Source organism: Eptesicus fuscus, chromosome 20 (genome assembly GCF_027574615.1).
Source record: "Eptesicus fuscus isolate TK198812 chromosome 20, DD_ASM_mEF_20220401, whole genome shotgun sequence".
Lineage (NCBI taxonomy): Eukaryota > Metazoa > Chordata > Mammalia > Chiroptera > Vespertilionidae > Eptesicus > Eptesicus fuscus.
In genome coordinates, this window is record NC_072492.1 from 27430694 (window position 1) to 27445201 (window position 14508).

At 41.0% G+C, this 14508-nt stretch overlaps 1 protein-coding gene across 3 annotated transcripts in view; it reads right to left on the bottom strand.

Annotated features, from left to right (window-relative positions):
* Positions 1-14508, bottom strand: part of TRIM37 (tripartite motif containing 37) — a 150518-nt gene that overhangs the window by 93568 nt on the left and 42442 nt on the right. For all 3 annotated transcript variants that reach the window (XM_054709839.1, XM_008147710.3, XM_054709838.1), the window contains exons 14-17: positions 10908-11022; positions 9060-9275; positions 6613-6749; positions 3182-3267 (exon numbers count right to left, since the gene is read on the bottom strand). In XM_054709839.1, the coding sequence (XP_054565814.1) occupies positions 3182-3267; positions 6613-6749; positions 9060-9275; positions 10908-11022 (554 nt within the window). The remainder of the gene's footprint in view (positions 1-3181; positions 3268-6612; positions 6750-9059; positions 9276-10907; positions 11023-14508) is intronic.

A 14508-nucleotide genomic window follows, 5' to 3' on the forward strand; every position in this document is an offset into this window, starting at 1 on the left:
AAAATGTCCTCTTTATGTCACCTATGTTGAACTAAGCTTAAAGCCAAGAAAACCACCTTTTTCTCTAGTGCCTAGTACAATGCCTAGCATATAGAATTATGAAAATACTAGTAGCCCTGCACACGAATCCGTGTGCCAGTAGCTCTCTGCAGGGCCTGGCTGCTATGCACCCACTGCCCAGAGGCTCTCCTCGGCCCAGAGGTCCATGCGCGGCCGGGCGCAGAACGCTTGCCTCGTCGCCGCAGCAACGAAGCAAGCATTGAGCCAGGCTGCTCACGCTACCTGCTCTCAGCAGCCGTCCCCCTGGGACTGGGGGACTCCGGCAGAGCTGAGAGGACTTGGCGCCGCCATATTCGTGACAGAGTGATGGTTAATTTGCATATTACCTTTTTATTTGATAAAACTGGTTAAAAATCAACCTTTAAAAAAGCTATTTAGCCAAAACCGGTTTGGCTCAGTGGATAGAGCGTCAGCCTGCAGACTCAAGGGTCCCAGGTTTGATTCCGGTCAAGGGCATGTACCTTGGTTGCGGGCACATCCCCAGTAGAGGGTGTGCAAGAGGCAGCTGATCGATGTTTCTCTCTCATCGATGTTTCTAACTCTCTATCCCTCTCTCTTCCTCTCTGTAAAAGATCAATAAAATATATTTTTTTTAAAAAAGCTATTTAAATATATTTTACACTGTAATACCTGGAAGCAAGTCACTAAGCATAGCTTACATTTAAGGGTGGCGAGTTACACTTCACCTCCTTGAAGAGACAATATGTAAAAAAATTATTTGGAATTCTTTTGTATGTGTATTCTTATACTTATATATATTGGTTATATACCTATTCACCTTCAGATTATAAATTACTTAAGAGTACTCTTCTTCATTGTATTTTCCAGAAATCCGGAAATAGGAATTTCAATAAATGCCTACCAAATATATAAAATCCCCAAAGCACAAAATACAAATTAACTGTTTGATTCACTATTGTATCCTCAACATCTAGAATTCAATGTCTGAATTATAATAGGTGCTCAAAAAAACAAATATATATATATATATTGAACAAATAAATTATAATTTCAGAATTATAGAACATGACATTATTACGAGGTCCATGAGAATAGGGACATCTTTTTTTCAATACTGTAGTTCCTGAAAGTAAAACAGTATTCAGTTTCAGTTAAGTGCTCAGTAAATATTTGGTGAATGAATGAATGAATATGTTAATTGGAAAAATATAACCTCTGCTTACCCAGAGGGTCTAAAAATGTTATATATAAGAATTTCCCTACAATACAGTTGAAGAGAGAGGAAATCAGATTTAACTTAAAAACAAAACAAAAAAAACTGCCCTTGCCGGCTTGGTTCAGTGGATAGAGCATCAGCCTGTGAATTGAAGGGTTCCGCCGGGTTCAATTCTGGCCAAGGGCACATGCCTGGGTTGCGGTTTCGATCCCCAGTGTGGGGTGTGCAGGAGGCAGCCAATCAATGATCCTCTCTCATCATTGATGTTTCTATCTCTCTCTACCTCTTCCTTCCTCTCTGAAATCAATAAAGAAATATATTTAAAAAAAAAAAAGGCTGAGCCGAAACCAGTTTGGCTCAGTGGATAGAGCATCGGCTTGCAGACTGAAAGGTCCCAAGTTCGATTCCAGTCAAGGGCATGTACCTTGGTTGCGGGCACATCTCCAGTAGAGGGTGTGCAGGAGGCAGCTGATCGATGTTTCTCTCTCATCAATGTTTCTAACTCTCTATCCCACTCCCTTCCTCTCTGTAAAAAATCAATAAAATCTATTTTAAAAAAATAAATTAAATTTAAAAAAGGCTGAAAAATATTCAGTAACCTTGACTTAGTACACTCATCTTCCATTTTATACCAAGATGGCCTCTGAATTTTTATGCAATATTTGAAACCTTAAAAATTACATTGAAAATTTAGTAATAAAGTGTATTTACTCAATGTTTATGTGATAATTATTAAATGATCCCTACTATACTGTTGAAAGTGCAAGGGATACAAAATTCCGACACACATTATATTGCTTCATGGAGTTCAGAGGTGAAAAGCAAAATAGCTATATAAGCAATAAGAATAATGTTTAACATAGGTTAAATAGGTTCTATAGATCCTAATAGGTTAATTTGAGAAAGCAGAAAAGACACCCAGGGCAAGCAGTCTAGGAGGGCTTCCAGTAAGAAATGAAATAAAAGCAAAAATAAGGAGAAGGTAGGAGGAACAACATGTTGGGAAGCAAAGATGTGAGAAATACCATGGCACATTTAATGGGCTGAAAAATGAGGCAGAGGAGTATAAGCAGGCTAAAGAAATGAGCAGAAGCCAGCACATAAAGGACCTTCTACACCATATTAATGAGTTTGGACTTTATCCTATAAGTAAGTGGAATCCAATAAAGGGTTTTAACCTTTTGCACTCGGTTGTCGAGTGTGACTCGATACGGTTAGCATTAGAATAAAGGAATCAAGAAGAAAGCAAGCGAGTGCAAAGGGTTAAGTAGAGAAGTGACATGATCAGATATCAATTTGAAAGAAAAAACACACACATTCTGAACTCATGCTGTGGGAAACAGAATGAAGGGGAGCAATAATTGATATAAGGAATCCAGATGAGAGGCTATTTTGAAAGACAGAGGCCTAGAATCTCAGACTTTTATAAATAAACTAGAGGCCCAGTGCACGAAATTCATGCACGGGAGGGGGGGGGGGAGGTTCCCCTCAGCCCGGCCTGTGCACTCTTGCAGTCGGGATCCCTTGCTCCTTACTGCCTGCCTGTTCACTGCTCCTTAGCACTGCTGTGGAGGCGGTAGAGGCTCCAGCCACTGCTACTGCGCTTGCCAGCGTGAGCCTGGCTTCTGGCTGAGTGGCACTCACCCTGTGAGAGCTTACTGACCACCACGGGGCAGCTCCTGCACTGAGCGTTTGCCCCCTGGTGGCCAATGCGCAACATAGCGACCGGTCGTTCTGGTCGTTCCACTGTAAAGGTCACTTAGGTTTTTATTATATAGATGAGATAAGGTACACAAAGTACATATGCCTAGTACATAAGAACATATATCAAATGTTAGCTACTATTATTATTTTAAGAGCTAGTGGCTGCCACATATTAAAACATGATATGGTAATAAAAGAACAAAGTGAAGACAGAATGTCTTGTAGACTTGGCCCTTGTACCTGGAGGTCCTGCAGCAGCTGTATCTTCCATCAGTTCTCCCTCTTCCAATTCCATGTTGTTGTATTCCACATCATTTTCTCCAGACCTAAGAATACACAAAATTCATTATTCCCACAGAGTTAAGTAAAATTAACATTATTTGCCACACCTCAATGAATTTTATAAAAATAATGCATAGCTTTCTCTTGTGAAGACAGGATATTTCTAAATACAAAAATGAAGAAAAAGACTTTGGTCATTATCACATGTATAGTTAGTATTAATAGTCAAACTACCTTTAAAAAATACTAAAATAGCTTGGAAACATTTAAAAGAGAAAACCTGAGAACCATTGTAGAGCAAAAGATTACAGCTTTAAATAATATGTACCTTAATGATAGTAAATTAGGCTTAAAACACTACATTTTAGCCCTAGCTGGTTTGGCTTAGTGGATAGAGTGTTGGCCTGCAGACTTAAGGGGTTTCAATTTTGATTATGGTCAAGGGCATGTACCTCGGCTGCAGGCTTGATCCCGGCCCAGGGCCACGTGCGGGAGGCAACCAATCCATGTGTCTGTCTCACATGGATGTTTCTCTTTTTCTGTCTCTCCCCTTCCCCCAACTCTTGTTAAAAATCAATGGAAAAATATCTTCAGGTGAGGAATAACAAAACAAAGCACCACTACATTTTAAGGTTAAAAAAGAAAGATGCTTAAATTACTGCATATACTAAATATTTTCCTAAAATATTGTCCTATCTAATAAAACAGTAATATGCAAATTGGCCATCACTCCAACACAAAAGATGGCCGCTCCCATGTGGATACAAGATGGCCACCACAAGATGGACAGCAGGGGAGGGCAGTTGTGGGTGATCAGGCCAGCAGGGGAGGGCAGTTGGGAGGGACCAGGCCAGCAGGGGAGGGCAGTTGGGAGGGACCAGGCCTGCAGGGGAGGGCAGTTAGGGGTGACCGGGCCGGCAGAGGAGGGGAGTTGGGGGGGACCAGGCCTGCAGGGGAGGGCAGTTGGAGGCGACCAGGCTGGCAGGGGAGGGCATTTAGGGGCAATCGGGCCAGCAGGGGAGTAGTTAGGCATCGATCAAGCTGGCAGGGAGAAGCAATTAGGGGCAATCAGGCAGGCAGGCAGGCAGGCAGGCGAGCGAGCAGTTGGGAGCCAGCAGTCCTAGAATGTGAGAGGGATGTCTGACTGCCCGTTTATTTATTTATTTTTTATTTTTATTTTTTAAAATATATTTTTATTGATTTTTTACAGAGAGGAAGGGAGAGGGATAGAGAGCTAGAAACATCGATGAGAGAGAAACATCCACCAGCTGCCTCTTGCACACCCCCCACTGGGGATGTGCCGCAGCCAAGGTACATGCCCCTGACCGGAATCGAACCCGGGACCCTTCAGTCCGCAGACCGACGCTCTATCCACTGAGCCAAACCGGTTTCGGCGTGACTGCCCGTTTATTATCAGTTGGACATCCCTTGAGGGATCCCAGATTGGAGAGGGTGCAGGCTAGGCTGAGGGACACTCCCCTGCCCCTGTGCACGAATTTTGTGCACCAGGCATCTAATTTCAAAATAAATGGTAATATCCCCTTATCAAAGTCCTCAGTCTATCATACCAAAAAACACTATTACCTTATTTTATTTTTTAGTATATTTTTATTGATTTCAGAGAGGAAGAGGGAGTGAGAGCGGAAAACATCAATGATGAAAATCATTGACCAGCTGCCTCCTGTACACCCCCCACTGCAAATCGAGCCCACAACCCAGGAATATGCTGGGACTCTTTAGTCTGCAGGCAGACACTCTATCCACTGAGCCAAACCAGCTAGGGTTTTTCGAATATTTTTAGTATTTTGTTGGTATTTCCTTTGAAAAATGGGCTGATGCCAGGGCTGGAATAGAGAAAGTACAGGTGAACCTGGAATGTCTTATAGTGCCAGAAAATAAGAAAGTGCTTTAAAAATTATGAGGACATCCCAAAGGACACAGGAGTTATCTCTTTAACAGGCTCCCATTGGCTAAATCTTGGATAATCTGAGTAATAAATGATAATGGGTTAAATTATTTAATAATATAAGAATCTGTGAATCCATATTAATAAAATTAATCAATTAATTAATAGGGAAAGTTCTTCCTTAAGGTATAATTCCAACTAAGTCAGAATGAATAATGGTATCATCATTTGGCAATCAACACAGTAATCTTTTCCAAGCTAGTATCATCAATGGATGCTAAAATTAATGGACAAAAGTACAATGAGAAAAAGATATTTACAGTCTCAAATTATGTTCCCAAGAGATATTTATTAATCACAAAATAAAAAAGTCATAATTGTAGAGAAGGGAAACCTGGAAGACACCCTCTTAACCAAATATCTAAATTAATCAACCCTAATGGGACGCCACTTCCTCCTCACACAATATACCAAAAAAAATTTCCTCACCACTTCTGTAGTATTCTTCCCAAAGGTGCATAAACTCAGTCTAATGGTGAGGAAACATCAGACAATTGCAAATTGAGGATTTTCTATAAAATAACTGCTATGTATTTCTCAAAAGTGTCAAAGACATATAAAACAAAGTGAAAAAAAGGAAATCAAAGACTAACTGACCCAGATTGGGGCAAACTAAAGAGACTTAACCAAAAGCAACATTTGATCCTGCATTGAATCCTAAACCAAAAGACATCACTGAATGCAAAATTTTTAAAAGGTCAGATTACAATATTACAGCAATGTTGGTCTCTTGATTTTGATAACTGCACTGTAGTTACATAAGAAATATACTTGTTTTTACGAAGTACATAATGGGAAGTATACCCACCTAATCTCAAATGTCTCACAAAAAATTGTATGGTGAGAGAGAAAAAAGAGAAACATAAAGCAAAATATTAACATGTGAGGAGAAAATATGGACAGTTTTTTAAAATAGGGGAATTCTTAGTATTTTTGTGACTTTTCTTAAATATGAAATAATGGCAAAATTAAAAGTTAAAACAAAAATTAAAATTCAGGCCCTGGCCAGGTGTCTCAGTTGGCTGGAGTGTTGTCCCACACCAAAAGGTTGCAGGTTCCATTTAAGGTCAAGGCACACATACCTAGGTTGCAGGTTCCATCCCTGGGACAGGAGGCAACCAATAGATCCAATAGATGTTTCTCTCTCTCTCTCTCTCTCTCTCTCTCTCTCTCTCTCTCTCTCTCACTGGCATGCACACAAAAATCTATAAAAAATATATCCTTAGGTGAGATAAAAAAGAAAATTAAAACTCAGTTTGGAAACCAGAGATCAGAGAGTGGAAACTAATTCAAGTCTTTCCTTTAAGATCCTTTATATATAAAGATTATTAAGAAAAAATGCTAAATATCTCCACTTTTAGGTCTAATTAATATCCTTCTAATTATCTTGTAGGTGTTGTATATGGTAATGTGCAACACTCACATAGTTTCTTCATCAATGTCATTTTCCTCCGTGTTACTTGTTGCTGTGGAACTGGCAGAGGAACTGCTACCATCGAGGTGGTTTACTTCATCTTCACCAACAAGATCCAGATCCAGATCCCCATCTGAAAGCTCATGCTAGAACAAGGCAAAGAAATAAAGATTTTTATCTCAAAGAACAATTGAGTATGGAGCAAGCACCAAACAACAACGCAATCATCAGAATTCTCTGCTCGTGTCCCCAATCAGCTAAGCCCCATAGAAAAAAAAAAATCACAGAACCACATTACCTGGTACTACTAATTTATTGCTGCCAATTGCAGCGGTGCCCTTAATGTAATTGGAAATGCTTCAGATATTCCATGTTAGCTTCTAGTAATGCTCCATACAGAGTAACATTTCAAATTATCATTCCTCAAATCCTACCTAACCTCTATATCCACAAGGTCAATGTAAAACCTGCACCTACCTGCACAGAAAAGCATAATGGCTATTAAACACAAATCCCTCCAACTTTCAGCTGCCCTACATGTAAACTCCATCTTTACCTCATTCTATTCAAAGATTAATGTGAGTACTTGGTTCTAGCCCCTATTAGTTTCCTTAAATACTTGGGATTTGTCAATACCTTCAACTCATCTTCAGTCTCCCTGATGGCTCCTTCATTTATTTATTTTTTAAATTCTGGCATCAGTCTTTATTATTCCTTCAGAAACCATGTCTCCTTTACTTTAGGGCAAATATGTCAAACTCAAAGGCTAACATGGGGCCAATAAAAAAGGTTTAAGTTTATGTGGGCCACAAAAAAACAAAAGCTTTAATTTTCACAGAAAATATAGGTTTATTTCGATAGAGACATGCTGAATACAAAGGGCTGAAATAAATGAGTAATTGTTAACATAAAATAATAGAACATTTTAATAAAAATTAGTATTTTTCTTGAACATTAACTTACCAGACACTGAAGAACTGCACAAATTAGTAAGCGTAACGCAAATAAACCTCTATTTTTCGTGTTCTCAGAAAGTGAAATGTGTCCCGTTGCTCACACCAAACTAGTCAGTACAAGACTACTGATGTGGCAATCGGCTGCTAAAATATTCGCTGCTAGTATTAGTGGAGAGAAATGGCGCGCCTGCGTGTAAGGGAAATGAATGCAACACGATTATAGTAATCAGTCATTAGCGAACGTTGTAGTTCGTTATTAATAATTATGAATAACAGGATGTTGTAAAAATTAAGTTAGAAAATTTTTATTAAAATGTTTCTTACATAGCGTTATATTGGCTGGGCCACAAAAATATAGGCCATGAGTTTGACATGCTTGCCTTAGGGCAACGATTTTCTTTAAAAAAAATAAAAAATTCTTTATTGTTGAATGTATTCCATATGCCCCCTTTTCTCCCATTGACCCCTTTAGCCCCCCCCCTCCCCCGGCCTCCCACCCTTACTTCCCCATTGTTAGTGGCCATGGGCTATGCATATATGCATACAAGGTTCTTGGTTGATTACTTCCCATCCCCCGCCCCCACCTTGCCTCCAAGATTCTGCCCTCTGTTCCATGCTTCCAATGGGCACTTGGGCTGTTTCCAGATCTTAGCTATTATACATTGTGCTGCTCCAAACATAGGGGTGCATACATTCTTTCTGATTGGTGTTTTGGGTTTCTTAGGATATAGATATTCCTAAAAGTGGGATCACTGGTTCAAATGGCAGTTCCACATTTAATTTTCTGAGGAAACGCCATACTTTTTTCCATAATGGCTGCACCAGTCTGCATCCCGTCAGCAGTGTACTAGGGTTCCCTTTTCTCTAAATCCTATCAAAAAGCTTTTCTCTGTATCCCTATCTTCCCTCAAACAAAAACAACCACTCCTTGAATTCTCATTCTGGTCATTATTTGGCTGGGACAAAACCTGGCTATCTCCCAAATCCTAAATGAGTCTATCTACATATGCAACTAGTTTCAGTGAATAAAAATACAACACATTTAAAAAATTCACAATCTGCCCTGGCCGGTTTGGCTCACTGGATAGAGTCGGCCTGGGGACTGAAGAGTCCCAGGTTTGATTCCAGTCAAGGGCATGTACCTTGGTTGCGGGCACATCCCCAGTAAGGGGTGTGCAGGAGGCAGCTGATCGATGCTTCTCTCTCATTGATGTTTCTGGATCTCTATCCCTCTCCCTTCCTCTCTGTAAAAAACCAATAAATATATTTTTTTAAAAATTCACAATCTATAGTTTCTAGAATGTACATCAGTATGTTGTGTAGAATGTAGTTTTCTACAATATATAACTTTAAAACACTTTGATTCAGCAACTTCTGACTTGACTAACAGATAAGATTTTTCGCACACTGATTCCTCTACATCATATGATGAAAACCATGATCTTATTAATTTCTCTTATCAAACACAAAATAAATCTAAAAAACTGGTCTAATTATTACATGATAATCCTCATTCTGAATCTTCTCCTCATCTTCATCCTCTTTGGCCTCTCTTACAGAAGCTGAAATAGGACCATCCTGGAGAAGCATGTCAGCACAGGGCCCAGACTTCTTAGATCGTGTCTCAGGACTGTCATCATTTTGGGGGCTAAGATGATTAGCTGGTGGTGACAAATCTCTTGATTTCTGAGTTCGAGATAACTCAATAGTAAGTCTCTTTTAAGACAAAAACAGCACAAATAAACGTGAGTTATAAGCAGTGTTTCTATAGGAAAGCAAAAAATATTTTTAAGTAAAAAAATATATGTTCTCAAAACATTTCTTGCACCATCTCTCTTACCACCTGCTGCCTTTTGCTTATGGAAAAATCTATGACAAGAAAAACTGCCCACCTGGTTAGTGTTGCTCAGTAATTAAAGCATCAATCTGAGGACTAAAGGATCTCGAGCTCAATTCCTGGTCAAGGGCACATACCTGTGTTGCAGGTTAGACCCTGGCCCCAGTCGAAGTCTGGGTCAACTACCTAGGACTGCTTTACAGGGTCTCATGTTCTAAGTAACCTATATTCTAAACTGTCACATCAAAGTTTCTCTCTCTCCCCCTCCTTCCCCTCCACTCTCTCTAGAAAAAAAAAAAAAGAAAAATTGCCTAATTTATTCTCATCCTTCTTCTATCCAGACCAAGCTACACATACAGTAAGCAAACTCTAAAGTAAATACAGGCAGTTTTAAATAGTACATATAACATGAAAAATCTCTGAAAGTATGTATTTATTCATATATTACTACTCCATCTATTAGCCAATCTCGGCACTTCAAAAGCTTCCGCCCCATCTCATTTTCCATTGGCAGAAAGAAACATTCTTTACATATTTAGTTTACCATGGTAAAATAAAAAATTAATTAACTGCCTTAATCAGTTTGGCTCAGTAAATAGAGCGTTGGCCTGCGGACTCAAGAGTCCCAGGTTTGATTCTGGTCAAGGGCATATACCTTGGTTGCGGGCAATTCCTCAGTAGGGAGTGTGCAGGAGGCAGCGGATCAATGTTTCTCTCTCATCGATGTTTCTAACTCTATCCCTCTCCCTTCCTCTCTGTAAAAAAAATCAATAAAATATATATATTTTAAAATTAATTATGTAACTGATCATCCCCAGTGCTCAATTCAACAACAGTGAGAATTAAAGATGGGGCAACTTTCAGTTGTTCTATAGCTTTGAATCCTCTAAATTCAAGACAGTATGGGGAAGAGAAATACAGAAGTCACTGAGAAAAACACAGAGAGATAGCCTCAAACTAGAACAGCACTGTAATACAATTTTATGAAATAATGCAAATGTTTCTAGCTGCAATGCCGAATATAAGCATTTAAAATGTGGCTATGCTCTAGCTGGTTTGGCTCAGCGGAGAGTGTCAGCCTGAGGACTGAAGGGTCCCAGGTTCGATTCCGGTCAAGGGCACATGCACAGGTTGCAGGCTTGATCTCCAGTAGGGGGCGTGCAGGAGGCAGCCAATCAATGATCCTCTCTCATCATTGATATTTCTATCTCTCTCTCCCTCTCCCTTCCTCGGTGAGATCAATAAAAATATATTTAAAGAAATTAAAAAAAATAGTAAAATGTGGCTAGTGCAACTAAGGAACTGAATTTTTTTAAGTTTACATAGCTATATATGGCTAGTGACTACTGAGCAGTAAAGACAGGTTCAAAGGTAGTAAGAATGGAGAACAAAATAACTGGACTTTTCTACAAAATTACAAACAGCAAGAAGTACCCCAAATCTAATTATAAATAACAGGCCAGTAAGACAAAATGAAACACTAAACCCAAAATACGTATTTTTGTCCTTACCTCTTTAAGGTTATTTATTTGTTGGATATAGCTAGCCTGTGCAGCCTCCAACTGAGTAATATACCAATGCTGGTCCCGGCATTTTTGAAAGAAAGTTGGTGAACGGACCTGAAACCTTAAAAGAACAGCTGCACATGAAAAATAATCCAAATAGTAAAATATTATCAAACAAGCCTTGAATCTATAACTATAAATTCTAAAATTTTAAGTTTCATTATCATCTGAAGCCAAAATTGAAAATGTACTCAGAGCTCCTCATATTTGCCATTTATACATGTAGTTTAAAAATTATAGTAAAATAAGGTTCTGTAAAGTCATCTATAAATCAGTTGTCTAAACTTAAACTGTAGAGTTCTAAAGAAATACCATTATATATCATGGTTAACCTACTAAAGCATTATTTATTGTAATAATCCAATTAAAATACAAGGTTGATCATGACTCAAGAACAGGAAGGAGGAAGCTAACATTTCTTGAATAGGTCAGGCCCTAGCAAAATAGGTAGTATCTTCTAGGCACTGCTTTTTCCTTCCTTCTTCCATTTCAATTCCCCTATTTCCTGCTCCTCAGTAAAAAATGACTTACAAGGTCAACTGCCCAGGACTGCTTTACAGTCCCCAAGTCTCATGTTGCAAACAACCTATATTCATGTTGTAAATTATATTCCCAACCCTCCAGATAGCAACAAAAAATCAAAACTCTCCATATATCACAATATAGTATATTTTAGCTAGAGTTAAGAAAAAAACCCCACAAATATCTATATTAATGCCTATGGTGAATAAATGACAGGGTCTTAATCCATTCAGAGCTATCTCTGTATTTAAAAAACTAATATGTATTAAAGCAAAAGAAGCCTTCCACCTTTGTTATTAGCCAAATATGACTCCAATTACAGTGAAAAAAAATTACAGTAACATATAAAGATGTTTCTAAAGAGTAACAAGAGGCAACACTGATCTGGAAGCCTGCAAATACTCCTCCTAGTCTTGCCAATCTTATATTAAGTACCATCCCATTCTTTTCCTACAAATTTACAGCTAGTGTAAGAAGCTACTGACGATCTAACAGTTATCTGCAGCAAGTGTCTATTTTTCATAAGGATACTCATGCAGGGTGGAAAAAATTTCTGAGTGGATAATGCCTAGACAGTATCCTATATACTAAAGCCTAGTATGCAAATTGTTCGACTGAGAGTTCAACCACTCGCTATGACGTACACTGACTGCCAGGGGGCGGCGCAGAACATGGCAGGCGTCAGTGACACGGCGCTGGCAGCAGTGGAGTCGCTGCTGACCCCGATGGGCCCTGATGAGAGCGGGACCGAGGCAGGATGATGGAGCAGGTGAGCAGGCAGTGCCAGGCCAAGGCAGTGCGAACAGGGGCCCAATCACCCCGCTGACTGCCCCGCAGACAGCAACCAGTGGCGGTGGCAGGAGGCAGGGCCACCGCATGGCTTCCAGGCGCTGAGGGAACCGGGTGGGGGGCCCGGCCCCAATCGATCATCCCACCAAATGGATGATGGAACAGGTGAGGGGGCAGTGCCAGGCCAAGGTGGGGTGCCAGGCGGGGCTGTGGGGCGGGAAGCGTGAGCTAGGGCCCGATCCCCCCAGGCCACCCCGAGGGACCCCACCCATGCACGAATTCGTGCACTAGGCCTCTAGTACACGCATAAGATCTTTGAAAGACTAATAAAAGCATGGTCAATCCTGAATATTTTTAGTGCCAAAACAAAAGCAAGCAGCCCTGGCCAGTGTTCTCAATGGTTAGAGCAGCAGCCCACATGCCAAAGGGTCAAGGGTTCAATTCCAGAACCAGGGCACGTACCTAGGTTGTGGGTTCACTCCTAGTTGAGGCATATGCAAGAGGCAACTAGTCAATATAACTCTCTCACACACATTTTCCTCTCTCTCTCTCTCTCTCTCTCTCTCTCTCTCTCTCTCTCTCTCTCTCTGTGTCCCAACCCTTCCACTCTCAGAAAAAGCAATGGAAAAAATATCCTCAGGTGAGGATTAACAACAACAACAACAAAACAAAAGCAAGCAGAAGATAAAATTCCTTAACTTTCTCTTTTTTTATATAAAATAAATTTTTATTCATTTCATAGAGGGAGGGAGATAGAAACATAAATGATGAGAATCACTGACCGGCTGCCTCTTGCACGCCCCCTACTGGGGATCGAGCTGAAACTCAGGCATGTGCCCTGACCAGGAATTGAGCTGTGACCTCCTGATTCATGAGCCACATTGGCTGAGCTACGCTTTTTTTTCCTTTCGTTAAAAGAAAAAATAAGAAACCAAGATGGCGGCATAGGTAAACACCTGAACTTGCTGCCTCGCACAACCACTTCAAAACTACAACTAAAAGGCAAAAAGGACATCATCCAAAACCACAGGAAGGCTGGCTGAGTGGAAATTCTACAATTAGAAGGAAAGGGAAAAGCAAACTGAGATTCAGAGGAGGTGTGGAAGTGAAGTGCAGAGGTACAGAGGCGCATGCACAGAAAGGGGCTGGCAACTGAGTATGCTGTTATCTTTTTCAATTGGGAGGGAGACACAAGCTCCCGACTGCTCTGAACTCCAGTTCCAGGCGAGACTCAAGGGAACCAGACTCATACGGGGAGAAACTGGACTGTCTGGCATCGGGCCGGAACACAAGGGCAGCTTTCTCTCAAGAGGTGCTTGCAACAATTATCGCAAGACACTGAGACCTGGGGGCCTCTTAGGGCAGGACTGACGGTCAGCCATTGCTGTTTGTTCCGCCCTGGTGATTCCCTGGGACCCCGCCACCCAATTTAAAACCTACAAACCCACCCAAGCTGTGTGCATCGGCTTTTGCATATAATGGCCTGGCCTTTTGCAATACAAAATTACCTAACAAACTGCACCTGGGTCAGAGAGACCCAGAACATCCAAAAGAAGGCCCAAGGCTCCACAGCAGCTTGCATTGCTTCACAGCTGGGCCTCGTCTGGGCACCTCCAAACCACAAACAAAGAAGAGGAATCTGCAGATCTCTCTGTAGCTCCTGCTGGGTGGCCTCAGGCAGAGGCTAAATTTGCACCTCCTTGAAGATCCAAATGTACCCAGTGGTCAGAGTGGGACCATCCAGATTACAACCCTTCAGATCCATAAGGGACACACTCAAGGGACAGACTCAGTGAGCACCAAAGCCCATCACAGACACAGCTGATCCTCACAGCCCATTGGCCTGGAGGTCAATTCCTCCCAGTGATACCAACAACAATCAAGACTTAACTACAGCCGAAACCGGTTTGGCTCGGTGGATAGAGCGTCGGCCTGCGTACTGAAGGGTCCCAGGTTCGATTCCGGTCAAGGGCATGTACCTTGGTTGCGGGCACATTCCCAGTGGGGGATGTGCAGGAGGCAGCTGATCGATGTTTCTCTCTCATCAATGTTTCTAGCTCTCTATCCCTCTCCCTCTCTGTAAAAAATCAATAAAAAAAATATATTTTTTAAAAAGACTTAACTACAGCAAGGCTGTGCACACAGTCCATAAAGGGGTGCACCAAAAGTGTCCACCTCAGGTAACTGGGGGAGGCTGAGCCACTGGGCCACACAGGACACCTACCACACAAAGCTA